Here is a 22,309-nt window from a genome sequence, read left to right on the forward strand (position 1 = left end):
CTTGACGAATGTGACTCTGTTCAACCAGCAACTGCTTGACAGATGATATATGCAGCATTTTGCCCCCACAAAGTGTATGGTCATGCTCGTGGACGTGCAGTCAAGGAACACGTAACTTACAATCCTGGGAGAGGTACTTGATGTCATTTAACGTACCTTGGAAGTTGTATGAGGCAGTTGGAAAGCGCGTTTTCGGTTGTGCAACGGGTACTTCCATTAAAGAATGTGTCCAGCACCAGAAGCTACGTTGGTCAGGATATGTGTTGCGTATGCCGAGACATCGTTTACCGGAGAGAGTGCTGTTTTCCATTCCCAATTCAAATTGTTGCAAGCAGAGAGGTGGCTAACCACTGGCCTGAGAGATGCGTATGAAATATATCACGAAACGCTTGGGTGCTGTCGGTGCTACTCGCCTTCCAGGGTGGGGACCGCGTGATCTTCACTGTGCCTGGTCGCAGACACTACAAGATATGGCTGCCAACCGATTTCAGTGGCGTTCTTGTTGTCAGTTTCTGTCCAGATTGCCTGAGGTGTTATGTTAAGCTAGCACTAAGTCCCTCTCCCATACACCTTTATTCTTTTCTTTACAATATTGCTTTCAAATAAGTCATGGTTGCAGCGAAGCAAAGCATCGGTGTTGAACACTGATGTCATGCTGTCGATGATGATGATGATGATGATGATGGTGTAAGAGAGGGAGTAGTTCATTAACAAATAATCTGCAATTACATTCCACGCTCCCATAGAAGAATGATAGCTGATCATGAATTCGGTTACGTCAAACGTTGAGATCATAGTTAAACCGCGTTACAGCTCTGAAGGTACCGATTCCACTGAACGACTCAGTACTGTTGGGGACTAGAGGTTTCCCTTTCACACCCAGTTCGTCATATGTTATCGCACGTGAGTCTCCCGTCTCTGACTTATCTACTCTTGTGCCATTTTTCAGTTATTGTCATTCGTACGTCTCACAACGAGGTTGAGGTTTGCATCACAAAAGCTAAATATCGCTGCATGAAGAGTGCAAAATTGAGCCGTTTACTGAAATCTCCTGGGGGCACCCTACCTATTGATTCTGCTTCATTCGAGGAGAACTCCAAAACCAAGTCACTTTTGTGATCACGTGTCAACAAGTACGACAAAAAATTTTGAGGCTTGTTGGCGACATAATTACCATTGTCCTATCGTAGTCATTACTCTCATAGTCACAAATATCTGATATGAGCCGTGTTCACGTTGTACATTGTTTCGTTGACCGATGGTTTGTAAATAGAAATGAATCAGAGGTGGTGACTGACGAGGCTGATGTGAGCATGTGACTGTGAGAAGACCGGAAGAAAGTTTACTCGAAAGGCAATGGAGTGGATGCGTGTGACCACCAAGGGTTTGACTCGAACTTATCTGCAAACGCCTCTAACCAATGACGTATCCACCTCTTGAGGGCCCGATCAACCGGGATGGCTGAGTTATCTGGTACCGACTTTCACACTTTTCTACCAAACCGTTGGATGACCTCTCCTGGCTCGTCTCAACCTTCGGCTTGGTTTCGCGAACAGGGCTGGTAGTGGAAACCGGTCCACTGGCATATGAAACACGTGACCAAGCTATCACAACCTTCGGAGTGTGATCAGTTCGATTGTCGTGTGCTAATTACTTCCTCTGTAAACAATTTCGGGTTTCCTACTATCTTCGGGCAATTATAGATGATCAAACATTGAACCATTTGGCGTCCTCAATCGCCGAATAACCCCTATAAACAATTCAATGTGCACGACATGTGAAATGCTGGTTTTTGTCACCCATGCATTACAGGATTTCAAAAGCTTACATGAGCTATCCTGATATCTGCATATTGAATGAGGCTCAGGTTCGATCCCACGATTTTTAAAATTCCTAAGGCTGATAGCGAGACAGCTCTCTCGAGGTTTTTTTATTGGCCCGTTTGCGGTTCGCATTCCGTTGTGATACGTTTCCTTTGATTTCATGGATTACCTTCTATTTTTGGTAGCTTTCATTTTGTATGGCTGGTCCTAGCTTAATCTGCGTTCGCATCTGACCGGATAGTCAGATGCCACATTTGGTTAGTTTGATCAATTCGTTATATCGATTTAACCGTTCAACTCGGGTTATCTTACTTCTGTGAGCACATCATTTGGTCTTTTGGGCGCAAACTAAAACGTGGAACAGAGCGAGCGTTTCACTTTGAATTGCGTTGATCTCGATTGAGCGAGAAAACGCAGAACAGCACAAATTCAAGTGCTCCAATAGAAGTCAGCTAAGGAGACGAACGTGAATTTCATGAATCACCGCAGTCGCATGGAAAGAAAATGTTAAGTTCTGTCTGAGTGTGTCAGAGTGCGTGACTTGAGTTTTGCGCACAGGTTTCGGAGACAGACCTGCATCCACCTTGAGGGGACACAAGGTCGTGGTGACTACTACGTCAAGGTTGCAGCGTCACTTGCATACAACATTCGTAAAGGGCTTGGCATATTGGATTTTTGAAGGGTTCTAGCTTCAATAATGCATCATAACACAATGGAAACCATAAGTGTTGCGGTTCTGTGCGACTACTATTTTCAGAATCTCAGCGTTGAAATGATGAGTGATGTAAACCTGAAGTTTGGTTCAGGTAGTTCTGTCTGGAGCTGGAAGATAACATTTATTGACTGATGGCCTGTACGATCTGTGATATCCCAAGGACGATTCCGGCTTACAGGAAGATATGAACACCGTCCAAAAATGGATCACCTCCATGAAGGGACAGCGTACCAGGATCGTTCCTTGAACAAAAAGCAAGCTCTGCTTGCAGCCTGTGGATCTCTTTCTAATCTTATTCGGTCACAATTCTGCAATCTGCATTTGAACAGGAAAAAAGGATTACCAAGTACCTGAGTCCGAACCTCCGTACATGTAACGGATTTGGAGCAAACCTAATGGCTTAGTTTGGAGGGAAAACAATGGTCGCTTCTCGTAAAGTGACTGAAAATTCTTCGACAGCCCACGACCGGTTTTACCATCCTCATAACCAACCTAATGGGAACATTCCCCGAGTTTCCGTCAACCGCATGTTCTACTTGGACCGTGAAAATCAAATGGGCAGTTTGTGTACATTTTTTGTCCAAGTATAACATGAGGCTGACGGCAACTCGGAGACCACGCCTAGCTCATGAGTACCAAGGAGGACAAAACCGGTCTTTGGCTTCCAGGTAGTTTCTTAAACTTCGATATTATACGGAGCAAAACGTGAATGGGTTGTTACATGGCGCGTTCAGTGGAAGAAGACCATAAATGAGCGATCCAACCCGGATTCAGCCAAGTCTCTAGTTAGGACCAAATTGACGAGAACGACGAGCCTCATCGCAATTTTTCGCTTCACACTGATTTGCACACTTTGATGAAGTTTTCGATACGATTCCCCGAGATGCATAGACGTTTTGGCCTTTATGAAGATTGTGAGAAACTAACCTTGTATCTGTTTATGTTTTGCCGGAAGCCAAAAGAACTTAGGGTGTAGCAGATTGCACTACTGTGGTGACGAAATGAACCCAACGCACCGGTCCCACTCTGGCTGGAAGCTCTTCCACAGCCCATCATCGGTTTCGCTCTTCTCGGAGTTCATCAAATGGGCTCAGAACATCATAAAAAATAGATCCAGGCAGGTTTCAAGTGAATCCTTCGTCAAAACAAAATTGGCAAGTGAATAAGACAACACTGAACTGTTCCGGCAAAACTCGTTCAGAAAATGATTCTAACGTGCTACTTTGGGTGGAATGCTGATCCTAGGAGGAACGGAAAATCCTGGGGGGGCTTTCGGGATTCTTGAAGACCAAACCGATCACCCTTTTAAAGTTTCACCCTACAAGGATCGGAATGAAAGACGACCGGTCCGCTTTTACCCGACAGTGCTGGCTGCAAACTGAGGCAATTCCTCTTGCACAGTTCACAGGGGGAGCAGACACCAAACTTTGACGATACGAAATACCGACTCCCTGAAGATCATTATGAGTCATACGGAAGTGACCATTGTGAGTATATTCCCCAGTGTGTTCAGCGAAAGCTGGTTTCAGTATGTCCGTTAATTTACTCAACGTGTATGAGCTTATACCTGCTGTAACCTGGATACAGCCTGCATATCACCTGAGGCGATTGTTGACTTTTGGCTGAAACGTGTCCTGTGAGTGCCCCGGCACCAGGTCGATTGTGTCAAAACAAAGAATTCAGCAGATGTTGGCAACAATCTTATGTGTTAGCGATTGTGTAACGCTACTTATGGACTGTCTGGCCTTGATCCAAGGCTATCTCGCAATGTATAACTTTGTTCCAATTCTGTCTCGCGCTCTATTTTGAAGGACACTTTCTTAATTCGATCAAAAACTGTCTCGTGCTGTACACTGAGCGGACACTGTGTGACCTTAATCCAAGGTTGCCTCACACTGTCTATATTGGATCCAGGGCTCTCTGGTCGGCTTTTTGTCGAGCTGAGGGTCTCAGTAGGTTTCGGGCATTCTGAAAGTAACCTTCAGAACTTTCAGATATTTTAGTTCTGACTGAAACACAGGCCAGTCGTGTGAGGAATGCTCACTTAGTTGATATTACAGACGAAACATTCGGCTGGTCTTGAATTCAGCCTCCCGGTATCAAGCGGATAAATAATGTGTTCCAATTTTCTATGCTTTTCTGAAAGCACTTTAACAGAGGATACTATTGATGAATAGATCTCATGTATTCGTTTCACTTTGGTAAAAGCTCTCGTACTGTCGTGTGGATGAATAAGTTCCTTGATAAAATTACACAAGAAGTGAAGCTCTCGTCATTCATTTTGAATACTGGGACGACCTGTTAGCACCATTTATAATGTCCATCAAAATGATGGGTGCATAACTGGATAAAAAAGACACATGAAAATGCGAGAAACTTCAAGGTGAAAAAAATAAAAGCCGGAAATCCTAGGAAAAATTCTATGCTTGAAGAAAGGCACGAATTAGTGGACTGGTGAGACAGTTGATTAGCAACGTCAACAATTCCCAAAAGTCAATTTATCATTGGAATCACACTTTATTATTTTCGAAACGGCTAGGATGAACTGCGCGTGTATAGGCTAATTTGGAACTGTACACCAAATCCGTGTGTATTGTTGGTTGAATTTGCTTTCATCATCATCATCATCATCATCATCATCATCATCATCATCATCATCATCATCATCATCATCATCATCATCATCATCATTATCTTCATGATCGTCATCAACGCCATCATCATCATCATCGACAGCAAAAGGGTAAAGTTGGACGGGAAGGGACTTAGTGCTAGCTTACCACAATTATTCCGAGGTGTCCACACCTCCAGATATTCACCCAGGAGATCTGGATAGAAACTTACAACAAGAACGTCACTGACATCGGTTGGCAGACATATATTAGTGTCTCCAACCAGGCACAGTGAGGATCACGCGGAAGGCGAGTAGCGCCGATAGCATCATACCCCTCTGCAAAGTCAAGGGTTGGCCACCTCTCTGTTTTGGGGATGGAAATCAGCACTCTCTTCGGCAAACAATGGTTCGGCATACGCAACACATATCCCAACCAACGTAGCTTCTGGTGTTGGACACATTCTTCAATGAAAGTGCCCGTTACACCATCCAAAACGCGCTCCCTAACTACCTCATTATGGATTCGCCGACACCAACACACACAGGCTATGGTTGTGAGAAAACGATTGTCGAACAACTGAAGACGTCTTAGTTCGGCTGCTCGAATTAGCCAAGTCTCACAGCCATACAACAAAATAGCCCGTACTGTAGCCTGATACACACATCCCTTGAGCTTCGCGGATAAAGCATTCTGACACCATGGGTGTCTCAAATTGTCAAACGCGGTCCGAGCCTTGGAGATTCGTGCATTCACCTCATCTGCCACACGATAATCCGAAATAATACAATTTTGATAGCCGGCTAATATGATGTCCTGACATTAGATCTCACATCTTATTTGATCGTATAACAGGCCAACAGATGCCTGGATGCGTTCATCCATCAACTTTCTGAGTTGGCACGGAAGAACGAGATTTTTTTCACCGATTAACACAATGTAAAGTGTAATTTTTACTTACCGTTCCTTGTTGCTTGCGTTTGAAAAGAATCCACCCGAAAAAGAGCCCCATGGTGTATGTACCCCAGTGTGTGTACGGTTTGACAAGGAGCAAATCGAACGACGTCCTGAAACGAGCAAAATAGATTGACGTTACCATATCGTTCTGTGGATAAATACCACGCGGTCATAGTGTCTCAGAGACGGCATTGAGTAAGTGATTGAAAGTGGGCGATTTCAGCATCCCAGCTCGGAGATGATTAAATAATTACTTGTGGGTGATTGGGAGAGTTGTAGAGTACGTGCTCACATCACTCTCGTTGGACAGTCATCCTTCTGGCCTGGAACCTTATGGGTCCTCATCAAATGTGCGGACGCAGTGAACTCGAGATTCGCTCTTATTAGAGTGAATCATTAGTGCATATCCTACAGCATATTAATTGCATGTCCAGTCTGATAACCAGGTTCATTATGCATTCCTTATCGTTGGTCTTATCAGGACATAAACTAGAGCCAACGCACTAGAATGAGTTCAAAAGCCCCAAACATACCAACTGGTCAATTTAGGAAATGTCTGGTTCATTAAAACCTCCAAGAATTATTGGTTTGTGGCTGGTTACGGCACGTTCTCTTAAATAATTGACAAGAGATCTGCGTAATTATGGCTGCGCTGTGCACGTCTGATTAGCAATGTAGTTGAATCGATAAACGCTGACATTTTTAAAAAAAAATTGAGCATGATTCTAGGGAGGCGCGCAATTTGTTCAGCTTTTTGAGCCATCAGAACCAGGACTCTACTAATTGTTTCAAGATCTGAAACAAAGTTTCTGATCCCGGGCAAATCGCCTTCCCTTAGCTTCCTTGCTCGCAGTAGGTTTCGACGACTTCCACCGTTCGCTCTGGCGTCTGCATACCTACTCCGGGGACCAGAACTGTAGCAACGGGAACGCTTGTCACATGGTTTATACCTGGTCGTAAAGTCGTTTATGAACCACCACAAATACGCAAAAAAAAACAGGAAAATCACGTGTTCTGAAAGCACGTGCTGTTAGCATATCTTTGGAAGAGTCTTTTACCTTGTGAATTTTGGCTACTGCAAACCGTTACATAATTGTTCACAGTCACACCACTCTCGTTTGAACGGTCGTCCTCCTGTTCTGGCGCAATTATTCCGGTGAGTCCACACCAAAGGGAAGCACTGGACTCGAGTTTCGCTCGTATTAGAGCTCATCAGCAGTGTACGTATCCAATGGCCGTGCCGGGATCTGAACCCCGGACATCTGACATGTGGGGCCAGCGCGTAATCACTACTCCACCAACGCACGTTAGTGTTCACGTCTGAACATGTTACATAATTCCTGGCAGGTAATAATATACAAATTTCCTTCAGGAACTCACGCTGTCAAGTGTCCTTGGAAGGACTCATTCATGTACACTATCCCAAACGTGGACGCGATAGATGACGTGAGGAGGACCACGGCAAACATCACTCCGACTCTAGCGTTCCTGTAACCCAAAGAATAAATAGCGTAAGGTTATGTACACATGACTACTCATCTGCGCCAGGTCGGTTAACCCACACTTGAACGGGTCTTAAGATATTGTCGTTTATTTTTGAAGAGCATGGTCACAAGCGTAAAACGTGAATGCGAGCGACGAATGCGAAAGGGTAACAGGAGAATATGGGAGAAAAGAGCAAAACGTCTCATTCAAAATCATGCCAAGAACAGTTCCAGTCTGATGAGATGAATCCCAAAGTATGTAAAAATTTTGATATGGAAACACGCGTTCAAAGACAAACAAACTAAGAAACGAAGAAAGGACAATGTTGAACGCTCTTCAAGGCGCGGTAGGCTCTAGCACAGTCAAGACTCGCACATCAGTCACAAATTGTTCGTCATACTTGGTCTGGTGTGAGCTTAAATGGCAAAAATGTACATTCAGCGCCATGTGAAACGCATAAAAGTGTCATAAGTACGCAGAGAGCCCAAAATGGCAAGCAAATACGAGTCACTGACTGCGACCTTAGGAAGTCCCAGTCCAATAACAGCTTTAGCGGATTGAGGAAAGTAGATCCCTCGATAAGAGATGATCATCGGTTGCTGGGCCAAAAAGTCGGCATCGCAACCAATTGTTTCACATTGTCTGCGATCCATCGATCTGATGAGCCTCAAACGCGTAGTGTAGCGTGTGACCGGATTTCAAAATTTAAGTGGAAAACCCGCGAACTAACAAATCAGCTACAGCCTGACTTCTGAGGGTTCTGAGGTTCCACTCATGTGGATGGGACCTGACCTAACTGTACCAGAGATGCTCACCAAGAACCATACCATTCCTCCAAAGGTTCACCTTCATTTCCTGATGTGCTTTCCGCTTTAGGTGGACAGTTCCGCACTTTCCTTCGGCTTGAAGAAGACTACTAAACAAAACGCTGAGGAACTCACCATCAGTTTTGCCCTTCCTGAGGCTCACCAGGTAGGACTATTTGCCAGATTCACATCCATCTAGTTTTCTACTTGTAACCTGTTAATGTAAAATTATACGGTTGTAGCCTAGCATCGTTTCACATCTTTAAGTGAGCTGTGTCTTGTGAGTGTGGCGCAGCTAATTGTAGCCTTCGTACACGTCACTCAACTTCTATTTTTGCAGACAAAAGAGATGAACGGAATATGTGAATACGTAAACATTGGATGGTCCAATGCTCAAACACAAGAAGCTTACAACTATTTCTGGAAGGCTCCGGTGGTTCTAGACTATGACTGCTAACTTGGTGGGTAGGGTGAAGGTATAACGTAGCTAAGTCGATCGTTTCAGGTAAGAGCACGTAAGAAATTAATCCAGTCTGTATGTTCAACAAGCCTGTACGAGAGTGAACCGTAAGCATTGGTAGCTGGTGCACCATGAGTCTCTCATCTATCTGCTATTCTGATTGATGTTCCGTACAATCTATCTGGTTCCGAACCCCAGGAAATTTGCTTAATTTAACCTCCAAACTTACCATTTCGTTACTGTGATGAAGACTGGTGCAAGAAATCCAGAGAACTGGAATTCATTTGCCAGATACCAGGTCCACGGTAAACACTGAAATAAACGGAAGATCATATCTTGTGCGTAGGAGGAATACCACCGGGAATGGCAAAAAACTTAGGTCCTTCAAATGTCACCCTCTAATAAAGACGTAAATCGCACCGTTACAGAATGTGCTGGCTAGGTGGAGGTACTCTCAACCTTAATGTCACGAGGTGATATGCCGCAGTCCTTTACTTGAATGGCATAAATCCGAATAAATTCCTTGTTGGCGTGAAGCCACGAGCGACACACTCTTCTCACGTGACTTGCCTTGTTCATTTTCAGGACAACGAAATGAGACGACCAAATCCTTTTACCTACACACTAGCCAATCAGGAAGCGAAATGACCGGCTAACCAATAAGATTGTTCACCTAAACAGTCAGTCGTTACATCGGTCCACGGGTAGTTCGTGCAAACGCAGGTGCCCATGGTGCACTTCTATGGATGACCAACCAATGATTTCACGTTAGTCGTGGCCCAATTTCGTTTGAACGAATCATCTCCCCCTGACACACTGGTCACCCTATCTAAGCACATGGAACGTTAGTCGGCCGACGATAACCAGTTACGAAGACTTGGCGAAGCCACGTGACTCAGTGAATCTATGCATTAGTGTTGGACATTCCCTGACTAAAAATATATCAACAGAACTAACAGGACCTCGGTAGGAAGTACAGTTCACACTGTGAATAGTACTTCATCACTCTAGGAGCCTTCCAGAACGTGACCACGTGATGGGGAATCGCGGATTAAAGCGTACGTAACGCTATAAACTGTCTAAATAGAAGTTATTCGCGTTGCTGTGTAACCGCTCTTGACCGAACGTCTGATTGTTCATCCAATGGCCGCGTTCGAATTTCACAAAATTCTCGTAAGATACGCACTACTGATCATTTGTAGTAAGCATGAGCAGCAGAAAACTCCTCCCCGGTTTTAACTGCCAGGAAAACTGTCACTTGGAATTCCCAAATCTATCCACACTATGAACATCAGCAAAAGGCTTGAATGTATTCCGATCCGTCGGAAAATGCTTGAAACCGATTGAACAGTAATCGTTTCTAGAAATTACAGTGCAAAAGTTCGCTTTTGAAATAAAAGATTCATAAGGTTAAGTGGCCAGGTTACAATCTCGGTCGAGATCTAGGGCGGAAGGAGAACACATCAGCTAATTTCGGCTTAATCGATGTGAAGTGTAAGCAAAAGAACTGGTTTGTTAGGATGGGTGAGCAAGTGTCAAGACCGATGGGGAAGCCTGTACGAACTTGAGTCTAGCTTAGGGTCTTGTGTTTTCGATTTGTATGAAGTCGCCTGCACCTTTTCTCTGTCTGTGTGAATGAGCTAGTGCTATTTTAGTTGTGTTAGGCAAAGAAATTCTGTGAACTTTGGTCGGGTTGGGATAGCCTCCTGTTTTTTGATAACTCCACACATGCAACTCGGTTTATCTAAGACCGCTCTTTATACGCTCGTCAGTTCCACGCCCTCGATTCTACTCATACTGTGGTGCATTGGGGTTTCCGCCGACCAGGCTATCAGCCGCTGTGGTGTGGATTGCAGCTTCCGACTTAAGACTTCTGCACTTTCTACATCTATTCTGTTTCCTGTGTCTAGCGCATGTACCATCATTGCTGAGTCTTTGACCAGCGCTTGTCAATCGCACGCATTCCTTATGCTCGCCAATTCTGGTGTATAGTTTTCTGGCTATTTGTCCGATGTAAACCTTGCTGCAGCCGTTGCATTTATTTGTATACACGCAGTCTCTAATCAGTTCAACTACCAGAGGGTCCTTCAGTTGCAGCAAAACTGAGCTTAACGTTTTTCCCGTCTGAAACGCTACCTAACTGTTGACTATATTCAGCAGTCATCGAATAAACTCCAACGTTCCTGCTTCATATGACTGCTGTACCCCTCCATCACCTATTGGTCCTTGATACCGAAGCCAATATCCTTCTTGAATGATGCCTAATCAAACTCACCGGGTGTCCACTTTCTTGAAGTCTGTTGGCAATATCGATCTGAGCTGCTGTTCGTTCAAACTCTTCTGACTTGACTTAATATAGATAAGGTAAGCCTGACGCACAAGGACTTTGGCTGTACTGATGGGTGATTTAAAACGGTCTCGGTGCCTTTTGGTTTCTGGCATTTGTAGTTTTCAGTTTTCAACTTTATCTATCACACAGACCAGAATTGGTAGCGTGATCAAAGTAAACGGTGTTCAACGGGAGTCTTAACGTCAGACAAACCGGAAGAACTAGACCCCAAGTTGAACTCAAGTCCATGTAGGTTCCATCATCGGTCTTAAATTCGCACACCCATCCCAACAAACCTGTTCTTTAGCTGACACCGCACGCCGATTTAGCCGAAATTAGCTGATGTGTTCTCCTTCTGCCCAAAATTTCGGCTACGATTTAGCCGAAATTAGCTGATGTGTTCTGCCCAAAAGTTCGGCTGATACCGCAATCTGTTCGCTTGATTTGACTAAGCTTTTGTGTCAAGGGCGGAACGTTGCCCAACAATGCATCTACGGACTTCCCCAAACTTTTCCGAAAACGGCACTCCAAACCTGATCGAAAATTTTTCGCTACTGCTTTACTCAATTTCTCAAAACTTGAATCCCAAATTTCACTGTTATGCAAACCACCATCTTTATCTTTTACAAAACCTTCTTCTCAAATATGCCCAAAAAAATCCTGTTACGGAACGGTTTGAGACCGTCGATCATTGAATAAAACAAATGTTCATTAGTTAGTTCACCGAGGTAATCAGCTGGCTCCAGGACGGAGTCAACTTCTGAGTCAGGTCGATATCCGATCATTCTTACATCACCATTCTTATTTCTAAAAGAATCTTATTGTGCACGGTACGTAGATACACGTGGTCTGACACAGTCCAAACGGAACTTTCCATTGACGGCATTAGATTTGCGCGCGATGACCTACCAATACATTAATTCTGCGGAAATATTTAACTACTTCGATTTCCAAAGTAGTCCACTTGTACAAAAATATTGCACCAACCCTGTCGAATGCGATAAACTGTACGACCGTGTTTACCTGTTCTTTGGTGTAAAAGAAATTGGAAAAGTAAGTTATCCACCAATGCTGTCGGCAGTAATTGACGTCGGTCAACTCGATGCGCTGAGGGAATAGTGGTCCGTCGTAGAGGTGGGGAAACAGACCAGCGTAGATGAACACGACCAGCAGATAAGGTGGAGTAAGCCTGGTCGGATAAAACAGAAAAACGGTAAGAGTTCTCATGGATACAACCATACGCATATAACAAAAATCTGATGACCAGTGTGGTTGGGTTGTTTTTGTTTTAAACGAAAAAAACAGCATCTACCCCATTTCTTCAGTGTGTCGAGTAACAAAAGCAGTTAGAGCAAAACGGAAATTAGATTTTTGATCCTCTGACGTGAATAACAGTCGGTGAATGGTGTTCACAGTTCAGACAGAGACAAACAAAAATGATCCATTCGTTTTTCCTGTAATTTTGCGGAGGGACTTCTGTCTTAAAGGGACAGGACCTTATGATATTAAGACAGTTTGCCCACTTCAGTAACCCATTCAACTGTATCGTGGGACGCTTGTCCGAAGTCCAATGTCATTTGACAGATTGGTCAGTAGATAGCGGCCTTACCAACGCAATCTCCTGGATTGACGAGTGAGGTTGGAGTTCATCTACTCACCCCGAGACAACCACTGAAGGTTTCGGTAAGCCAGTTGTGCCAAAGACTTTGTTTGCTCCACCTATTTAGGTCAGGGCACCACGGCCGTTGCTCAGTCCTTAAACAGTCATGAAATTCACGGATAAGAGTACCGTCATGCCAAATCCCCCGTCACTTGGTGACATCTGCTAGGTCACCGTACCCACTGCACACAGCAGGACAAGTGAGTAGAATCATACGATTACTGACACCTTCTGCCTGGAAGTTAAGTGCTGATATGTACTACAAGTTTCCCGCTATCAGCAATGTTGATGATTGTAAATTTACAGTAGTCGATTCTACCCATGAGGATTTCGTTTTCCAACCATGCCTTCTATCCAAACGTTTAGAGATCCGGTCACAGGAAAATGTTTTGTGCAGGCTGGGATCGGACTCCATCCTACTTCGTCTTTGTGCTCTTACGACGTGGGTGTTCATATCGATCCTCCTGTAGCTGTGAGCTTGGAGACAGTTCAGTAATTAAGGCGTAAAAATACTGCCCGGAATGTCCGTGGCTTGAGCGCAACCCCAACACCTTGATTAGTCCTGTCTAGACTTGAGAAATCTCGGCTGACGTGTTTTTTTTGGGTGGTATGGCATCTGGGCACCGGAAGGGGTGCTAAAGCGGAACGTTACATTTTTTCTGTCGATAAAACATCTCCACCAGTGTTCTTGCTGCTATCCAAGACCATTTCTGTGTTGCTGGCAATGATGAGAGTGGTGAGGAAAGTGCACTGTTATCTATAGCCTGCTTCACAATAGGCTAAGCTGGTGTCCAGCTATTTGGAACTCGAGATGTCATTTGTGTTCAGATCGCGGTCTTCACCTCCATTCTCAAATACACGGTGATGACTTATCAATGTTCACTTTGGATGAAAGGACGTTGATTTTTCGGTTTTAGTGGATCAGTTGCAAAACAGCAAGAGGATGTTTTAAGACCATCCTCTCATGTAGAAGAATCATTCGTTTTCAGACTGCGTAAGATAGTGTAGACCGAAAGCGGAACACTTCCAAAACGGATGCACATGGGTGAAACAACTCACCGTAAAAATCGATGTACGGCGTGAACAAACCAGAACTTGATACAAGGTAGACAGCCCTCTTGAACCGCTTCGAATCGAGATGCGGCCAGGTAGAAAGTTAGCAGACCTCTGAGGAAGTGAAACGCATAGGGGACAATGAATTACGATGGTCATCGCAGTATCTTAGGGACAACTTGTTCCTAACAGGTATATGGATTTTACCCTTTACCTTAGAAGCAACAGAGTACTTAAATTTGTTTGTGAGTAACCAGATGTTGTTCTAAACGTCCAGTGAAATTCGGATCAATAGCTTGACTATGGACTTTACTACTCCGTTTGGACAGCAGTTTTAGCCCTTTTCATCATTTTTTTTCGTAGCGGTAAACTCTCCCAGATACCACACTTTCTAAAATGCCAGTCACATTGGAAAACCAGCAGAAGGAATTTGGCCTTTGTTTAGAATAAACCCAGTTCACGACACACAGCCAATTCAAACTAATTTGGTTCAAAACTGAGACTTTGTCCTATAATTAAAACCAGTTTCTGATGAAAAGCCGAGCAGCACTCTATAATCCTTCCATCCTTATTAGGAATCATCTGTAGTGCGCACCTCACAAAATTCTAGGGAGTCTTGCATCCGCGACCTCCCGGCCAATCGCGCAGTCAGGAGCGCTGGTGCATCAAATCAATCGCCTTCAATGCATAGCTACCCAGTTTCTGAACAAACTGAACACGCTTGATCAGCCGAGTGTTCTACTCACACGCTCAGTGATGAATCATCAAAACCACATCACGTCATCACGTATCGACTAGCTTCCCGAGTGACAACTTATCAGATGGAAAGTTTACTCATCTCGTAAATTTACTCTTCCTCTGAGCCAATTATAGATTGATGATAGAGTTAAACGGGAACTCTCGTTATTAGACACAAGCAAGGATTTCAAGACTCGACACACCAGTGTTCATTGATGATGACAGACACGGCTTGATAACGTGGCTAATCGAAATGATGATATTGTCTTCGATGCGTAGCTTTTCTTCCCTTTCCTCTGTTTGAACATCAGGATATTTGTTAAGCTATAGCCGCCCTCTTGACACTCTTCGATCGTCGACAACTTACAAAAAGTAATCGCTGTTTCGACGGGTGGGATGGACCAGTTGTTTGAGCGCGAATTTACTGACCTGGAGGTAGTGGTTCGAACCCGACCTTTGCCTCTCGATTTCCCCTGTCTGGGGTTGAGCAACCTGGCACTGTCCCAGCCCTCGCGTTTCCTTCGGGTGGCATGGCAGCTAGGCACTGAAAGAGTGCTACAGCTGAACGATTTTTTTTTAAGGAGAATAAGGGAATGAGAGCCGTTTTCTGAATGCAGTGTTCCAGTCATTTCATTAACGTTTAGTGGTTCTGTTTGTCAAGTATCACTCAACTGGAATAACCAAGGCCCATGACGTTTACAAACCTGTACACCCATAGCGCTTCCGTGAGTTTCATTTGCGGTCCAACAGTTAGTTATGTAGCACTTTCGTGTCCTGCGTCCTGAAGACGTGGCCTTCACCCATAAAAAAACGTGCACAGCTAGTCCGCCTTTGAGCGTCGGTGCTTGCGCTGCATTGTTAGCGCATGGTGAAGAAATACCAGTGAGAGCCATCAGTGGGATTCACTGTTGGTGTGGCCCAAGAAGTTTCATAGACATGGACGTATTAAAAAATTAACCAGGGTAGTTCGACGGCGTCCTTCGAACTCCAGGGCATCATCTACCTCGGTGCCTGCTTCTTTTAAAACCGGAAGCTAGTTAGTGTCTTCACCTTAAGGGCGGAAAATGAGCTTGCACCGAAGTTGGACTACGCTTGCCATTCAACTTGCATCGTTCGGTGCATGGGGTTCTGGTTCTGTGGCTTCCAAGCCATTTGTAATCGTATACAGCTCATTGTTGAAAGATTGAACTGGATTATGCAAAATCCGTATCGAGACTTCAACCAATGGATCCTGAAATTATTCATTACGGAACGGTTTGAGACCGTCGATCATTGAATAAAACAAATGTTCATTAGTTAGTTCACCGAGGTAATCAGCTGGCTCCAGGACGGAGTCAACTTCTGAGTCAGGTCGATATCCGATCATTCTTACATCACCATTCTTATTTCTAAAAGAATCTTATTGTGCACGGTACGTAGATACACGTGGTCTGACACAGTCCAAACGGAACTTTCCATTGACGGCATTAGATTTGCGCGCGATGACCTACCAATACATTAATTCTGCGGAAATATTTAACTACTTCGATTTCCAAAGTAGTCCACTTGTACAAAAATATTGCACCAACCCTGTCGAATGCGATAAACTGTACGACCGTGTTTACCTGTTCTTTGGTGTAAAAGAAATTGGAAAAGTAAGTTATCCACCAATGCTGTCGGCAGTAATTGACGTCGGTCAACTCGATGCGCTGAGGGAATAGTGGTCCGTCGTAGAGGTGGGGAAACAGACCAGCGTAGATGAACACGACCAGCAGATAAGGTGGAGTAAGCCTGGTCGGATAAAACAGAAAAACGGTAAGAGTTCTCATGGATACAACCATACGCATATAACAAAAATCTGATGACCAGTGTGGTTGGGTTGTTTTTGTTTTAAACGAAAAAAACAGCATCTACCCCATTTCTTCAGTGTGTCGAGTAACAAAAGCAGTTAGAGCAAAACGGAAATTAGATTTTTGATCCTCTGACGTGAATAACAGTCGGTGAATGGTGTTCACAGTTCAGACAGAGACAAACAAAAATGATCCATTCGTTTTTCCTGTAATTTTGCGGAGGGACTTCTGTCTTAAAGGGACAGGACCTTATGATATTAAGACAGTTTGCCCACTTCAGTAACCCGTTCAACTGTATCGTGGGACGCTTGTCCGAAGTCCAATGTCATTTGACAGATTGGTCAGTAGATAGCGGCCTTACTAACGCAATCTCCTGGATTGACGAGTGAGGTTGGAGTTCATCTACTCACCCCGAGACAACCACTGAAGGTTTCGGTAAGCCAGTTGTGCCAAAGACTTTGTTTGCTCCACCTATTTAGGTCAGGGCACCACGGCCGTTGCTCAGTCCTTAAACAGTCATGAAATTCACGGATAAGAGTACCGTCATGCCAAATCCCCCGTCACTTGGTGACATCTGCTAGGTCACCGTACCCACTGCACACAGCAGGACAAGTGAGTAGAATCATACGATTACTGACACCTTCTGCCTGGAAGTTAAGTGCTGATATGTACTACAAGTTTCCCGCTATCAGCAATGTTGATGATTGTAAATTTACAGTAGTCGATTCTACCCATGAGGATTTCGTTTTCCAACCATGCCTTCTATCCAAACGTTTAGAGATCCGGTCACAGGAAAATGCTTTGTGAAGGCTGGGATCGGACTCCATCCTACTTCGTCTTTGTGCTCTTACGACGTGGGTGTTCATATCGATCCTCCTGTAGCTGTGAGCTTGGAGACAGTTCAGTAATTAAGGCGTAAAAATACTGCCCGGAATGTCCGTGGCTTGAGCGCAACCCCAACACCTTGATTAGTCCTGTCTAGACTTGAGAAATCTCGGCTGACGTGCTTTTTTTTGGGTGGTATGGCATCTGGGCACCGGAAGAGGTGCTAAAGCGGAACGTTACATTTTTTCTGTCGATAAAACATCTCCACCAGTGTTCTTGCTGCTATCCAAGACCATTTCTGTGTTGCTGGCAATGATGAGAGTGGTGAGGAAAGTGCACTGTTATCTATAGCCTGCTTCACAATAGGCTAAGCTGGTGTCCAGCTATTTGGAACTCGAGATGTCATTTGTGTTCAGATCGCGGTCTTCACCTCCATTCTCAAATACACGGTGATGACTTATCAATGTTCACTTTGGATGAAAGGACGTTGATTTTTCGGTTTTAGTGGATCAGTTGCAAAACAGCAAGAGGATGTTTTAAGACCATCCTCTCATGTAGAAGAATCATTCGTTTTCAGACTGCGTAAGATAGTGTAGACCGAAAGCGGAACACTTCCAAAACGGATGCACATGGGTGAAACAACTCACCGTAAAAATCGATGTACGGCGTGAACAAACCAGAACTTGATACAAGGTAGACAGCCCTCTTGAACCGCTTCGAATCGAGATGCGGCCAGGTAGAAAGTTAGCAGACCTCTGAGGAAGTGAAACGCATAGGGGACAATGAATTACGATGGTCATCGCAGTATCTTAGGGACAACTTGTTCCTAACAGGTATATGGATTTTACCCTTTACCTTAGAAGCAACAGAGTACTTAAATTTGTTTGTGAGTAACCAGATGTTGTTCTAAACGTCCAGTGAAATTCGGATCAATAGCTTGACTATGGACTTTACTACTCCGTTTGGACAGCAGTTTTAGCCCTTTTCATCATTTTTTTTCGTAGCGGTAAACTCTCCCAGATACCACACTTTCTAAAATGCCAGTCACATTGGAAAACCAGCAGAAGGAATTTGGCCTTTGTTTAGAATAAACCCAGTTCACGACACACAGCCAATTCAAACTAATTTGGTTCAAAACTGAGACTTTGTCCTATAATTAAAACCAGTTTCTGATGAAAAGCCGAGCAGCACTCTATAATCCTTCCATCCTTATTAGGAATCATCTGTAGTGCGCACCTCACAAAATTCTAGGGAGTCTTGCATCCGCGACCTCCCGGCCAATCGCGCAGTCAGGGGCGTTGGTGCATCAAATCAATCGCCTTCAATGCATAGCTACCCAGTTTCTGAACAAACTGAACACGCTTGATCAGCCGAGTGTTCTACTCACACGCTCAGTGATGAATCATCAAAACCACATCACGTCATCACGTATCGACTAGCTTCCCGAGTGACAACTTATCAGATGGAAAGTTTACTCATCTCGTAAATTTACTCTTCCTCTGAGCCAATTATAGATTGATGATAGAGTTAAACGGGAACTCTCGTTATTAGACACAAGCAAGGATTTCAAGACTCGACACACCAGTGTTCATTGATGATGACAGACACGGCTTGATAACGTGGCTAATCGAAATGATGATATTGTCTTCGATGCGTAGCTTTTCTTCCCTTTCCTCTGTTTGAACATCAGGATATTTGTTAAGCTATAGCCGCCCTCTTGACACTCTTCGATCGTCGACAACTTACAAAAAGTAATCGCTGTTTCGACGGGTGGGATGGACCAGTTGTTTGAGCGCGAATTTACTGACCTGGAGGTAGTGGTTCGAACCCGACCTTTGCCTCTCGATTTCCCCTGTCTGGGGTTGAGCAACCTGGCACTGTCCCAGCCCTCGCGTTTCCTTCGGGGGGCATGGCAGCTAGGCACTGAAAGAGTGTTACAGCAGAACGACTACACACACACACACTTTTACTTTTGCCCCACTTGTGCCAAAATATTTCTTGTGGATTTACTTCAAGCAAGAGACTTTTCCAAGAAAGCAGTTTCTACGCATTCAAGTCACGGGATAGCAAAACTGAGAAAACAGTTTTCTTCCGAAAGATAACCGTTTCAATTAGGTTTGGCGGTAGACTCCATCGAACTAGGAATCCTACAAAAACTGAGGCATGTAAACTACTCACGACATAAGGTAGAAAGTGTCCACAGCAAACGGAGCCGCCAGCATAACTTGAAACGGCCAATTTTGAAAGCTTTCTCTCATGTAGGTCAGCGCGTTACCTGTGAACAGATAGTTGGTGAAACGAATAATCAGGGTATTACTCAATAAACTCATCAGACTGTGAAACTTTCTGGTCTCTCCATAAGTAGACGAACAAAACCTAATAATGGCCCATCTTCTTAGAAGACTGATACACTCATCTGTGTTCTAGTTTGGTTTTGACGTAAGATTCATCTGGAACTTCGTTGAACTCCTTGATTATGGTGTTGCTCAACTGAATTTGCTGCACCAGGCCACTTTTTGTTTCAGTTGGTACGATGTTCGAGATATCGCGATGCGTTATTGCGTAGACGTAACAGCCTATTCACGACCGGTTTTGCCCTTCATGGGGATCACCAGGATTAACTCTGACTTCCACGCTTCCTGTGTGAAAGAACACATTCACGACCGAGCTTCTCCACCTGTGGAATCGCATTCTCCTTTAATCCTCGTCGGTAAACCTTGCTGTCCGTTAGGGTGATTATTGTATACAGTGAGGAACAATCACCTGCCGTATGTTCGAATCTTTTCCGTTTAACATGTTTCACTGTTTAACAGGTAGAAGCTAGATGAGAGTTTGCCCGGATCAGATGGGTCACCGGAATAAACCAGAGCCCGACGGAAACATCGATCAGACAAATGTTTTCAAAATAGGCGCAATAAAATTCAAAACAACCCGTGTTGTAAGGTTTCTTCCATTCTGTCCAACGCAGTGTTTGTCACAGTTGTTACATTGAGGTTCTCAGGACACCGAACTAAGTCCTGGTTTTGAGAGAGCTCATCTCAGCGTGTTTACTAGTTTGATGCTAACTGTTGTTCAACGTCGTCTTAAATGTCTTGCAATCCTTTCGGAGATGTTTTCGATACACGGGAGCATGATCCTTCTTCGTCCCTTCTTCGTTAGCAAAATAGCCGTTTAACCAAAAATTGAACTTAGCGAATCTACAGTCATATGCAAACTAATTTGGCCTTTTCGAGAGACTCACCTGAAACCCATCTGAATCTCCCGTTTGTGATGTTCTCAGGCAACTAAATGTGCTGCACCAGGCCGCCTCATGTTTCAGTCGCTACGATATTCGACAAATCGCAGAGATATTAAGATTCGAGATATCGCCTGAGAACATCAAAAACGAGAGATTCAGCTGGGTTCCAGTTGAGACTCTCGAAAAACCAAATTAGCTTGCAAATGAGTGTATATTCGCTAATTTCGTGCAATTTGGTTTCAAGTAGAACAACATTAGGTTGACGGAAACTCGGAGACTACGCCTATCTGACGAGCCCCAAAAAGGGCGAAACCGGTCGTGGGCTGTCGACAGATTTTCAGCAATCTTATGAGTGGTACATTAAACAGATGTATGAAAATTGAACTATTCTTCTAACGCACCTTTAAACATGTGCAGAGTTTAGAACAAAAACGGTGTCACTGCACGCATAAAAAACGGTATATGTAAGAAAAACAAATCTATTCCAGCACATATTGTCGATTTTCGACTCGTATTCAAACAGGGAGCCCACGAGCAGAGTCAAGCTTCACGTGACGCATTTCATCACACATTGTTACACCATAAAATATTGATCTCGTTCATCCCACAAAGGTGCATGCTTGGCAATACTTTGGTGTATACAGTACTACTGCTGTACAGTATGCGCTCGATCAGGTGATTCAATATTACTGAAATGAGTCTAACAGGGACAGATGTGAGATCTAAAATCAGTGGTTGCTATCATCACGTGATATCACCTTAAGCACTCAGCTGGTTTGATAATGTAGGGCAAGAATAAATGAAACTCAGCAGCTGACCCGAAGATGAGACCGATGGAAATAGGTGAGCACAAATGAAGGGCTAAACTGATTGAGTCAGAGTGTCTTCTCCCGGGGAATGAGTTTGCAGCAATGCCAAACCCCCTTAAACACATAAGAAGACTAGTGAGATTCATCAAAATATCGGTGAAATGTTTCACCATTTTTGCTTGGAGCTTCCTGCGAACTAATAATGCCTTGGTGAGGCATAAAATCCTGTTCACATCCGGCACTTTTCTTGAGCGAAGGGAAAAAAAGCGGCTATGCTCCGTAGGTGAACGACTGTGATGTGTTCAGATGTGAAAATTTACGCGCGAACAATGGAAAACTGTATCAAATGCCAATATCTATACGGTAATTTCGCACACATTCCACTTCCAGTAGCTAACAACTCAGGTCTCCCATCTGAAGCATTGTTTCTCTTGAATTTCACACCGAGTTTGCTTTTTAGGAAAAAGTCACACTTATCGAGTGGAGTTTTCTAAACCGCCAGTGGCCCTGTTTCTCTGCGCTACGGGGAGGAAGCTTAGTCACTGATGAACCGGCGTCAAGGATTTGAAAACATAAAACTTACTTGAAACTAGGATGCTGAATATAATGCAGTTCCCAAAGGTGATCCATAGTGCTGTGAAAACACGGATCCCATCAAGGCAGCTCAGTTGATGTGGATGTAGAATCCCTTCGGAGCCAGACTTCTCTCTTCTGGTAGGAAAAGACCAGAGCTTGTGGATGTTGTGAGGCCATGCGAATGCAGCTCCGATTTTACCGAAGAAATTCGACCGTCTGATAAACTCTGAAATATCCGTGATAGATGATACTGAAGGAGTCACTGGAACACCTAGGACCAGGTATCATCCTAACTCGTAGCCCGGAACAACCGTGCTCACCAGTCAGTCGAGGGGTCACCAAAAACGCAAATGAATGGCTCAGAAGCACGAAATTAGCGAATATACACTCATTT

At 44.2% G+C, this 22,309-nt stretch overlaps 1 protein-coding gene across 1 annotated transcript in view; it reads right to left on the reverse strand.

Moving 5' to 3' along the window:
- Positions 1 to 20,544, reverse strand: part of T265_05964 (hypothetical protein) — a gene marked incomplete at both ends in the record, with an annotated part of 30,674 nt that extends 10,130 nt beyond the window's left edge. Inside the window, 9 exons of the mRNA XM_009171116.1 lie at positions 6,112 to 6,217; positions 9,088 to 9,170; positions 13,907 to 14,014; positions 16,243 to 16,408; positions 17,940 to 18,047; positions 19,097 to 19,315; positions 19,471 to 19,567; positions 20,359 to 20,489; positions 20,534 to 20,544. Of these exons, the coding sequence (XP_009169380.1) occupies positions 6,112 to 6,217; positions 9,088 to 9,170; positions 13,907 to 14,014; positions 16,243 to 16,408; positions 17,940 to 18,047; positions 19,097 to 19,315; positions 19,471 to 19,567; positions 20,359 to 20,489; positions 20,534 to 20,544 (1,029 nt within the window). The remainder of the gene's footprint in view (positions 1 to 6,111; positions 6,218 to 9,087; positions 9,171 to 13,906; positions 14,015 to 16,242; positions 16,409 to 17,939; positions 18,048 to 19,096; positions 19,316 to 19,470; positions 19,568 to 20,358; positions 20,490 to 20,533) is intronic.
- Positions 20,545 to 22,309: the final 1,765 nt, after the last annotated feature.

This window comes from Opisthorchis viverrini, assembly GCF_000715545.1.
Source record: "Opisthorchis viverrini unplaced genomic scaffold opera_v5_119, whole genome shotgun sequence".
In the NCBI taxonomy this organism is placed as follows: domain Eukaryota; kingdom Metazoa; phylum Platyhelminthes; class Trematoda; order Opisthorchiida; family Opisthorchiidae; genus Opisthorchis; species Opisthorchis viverrini.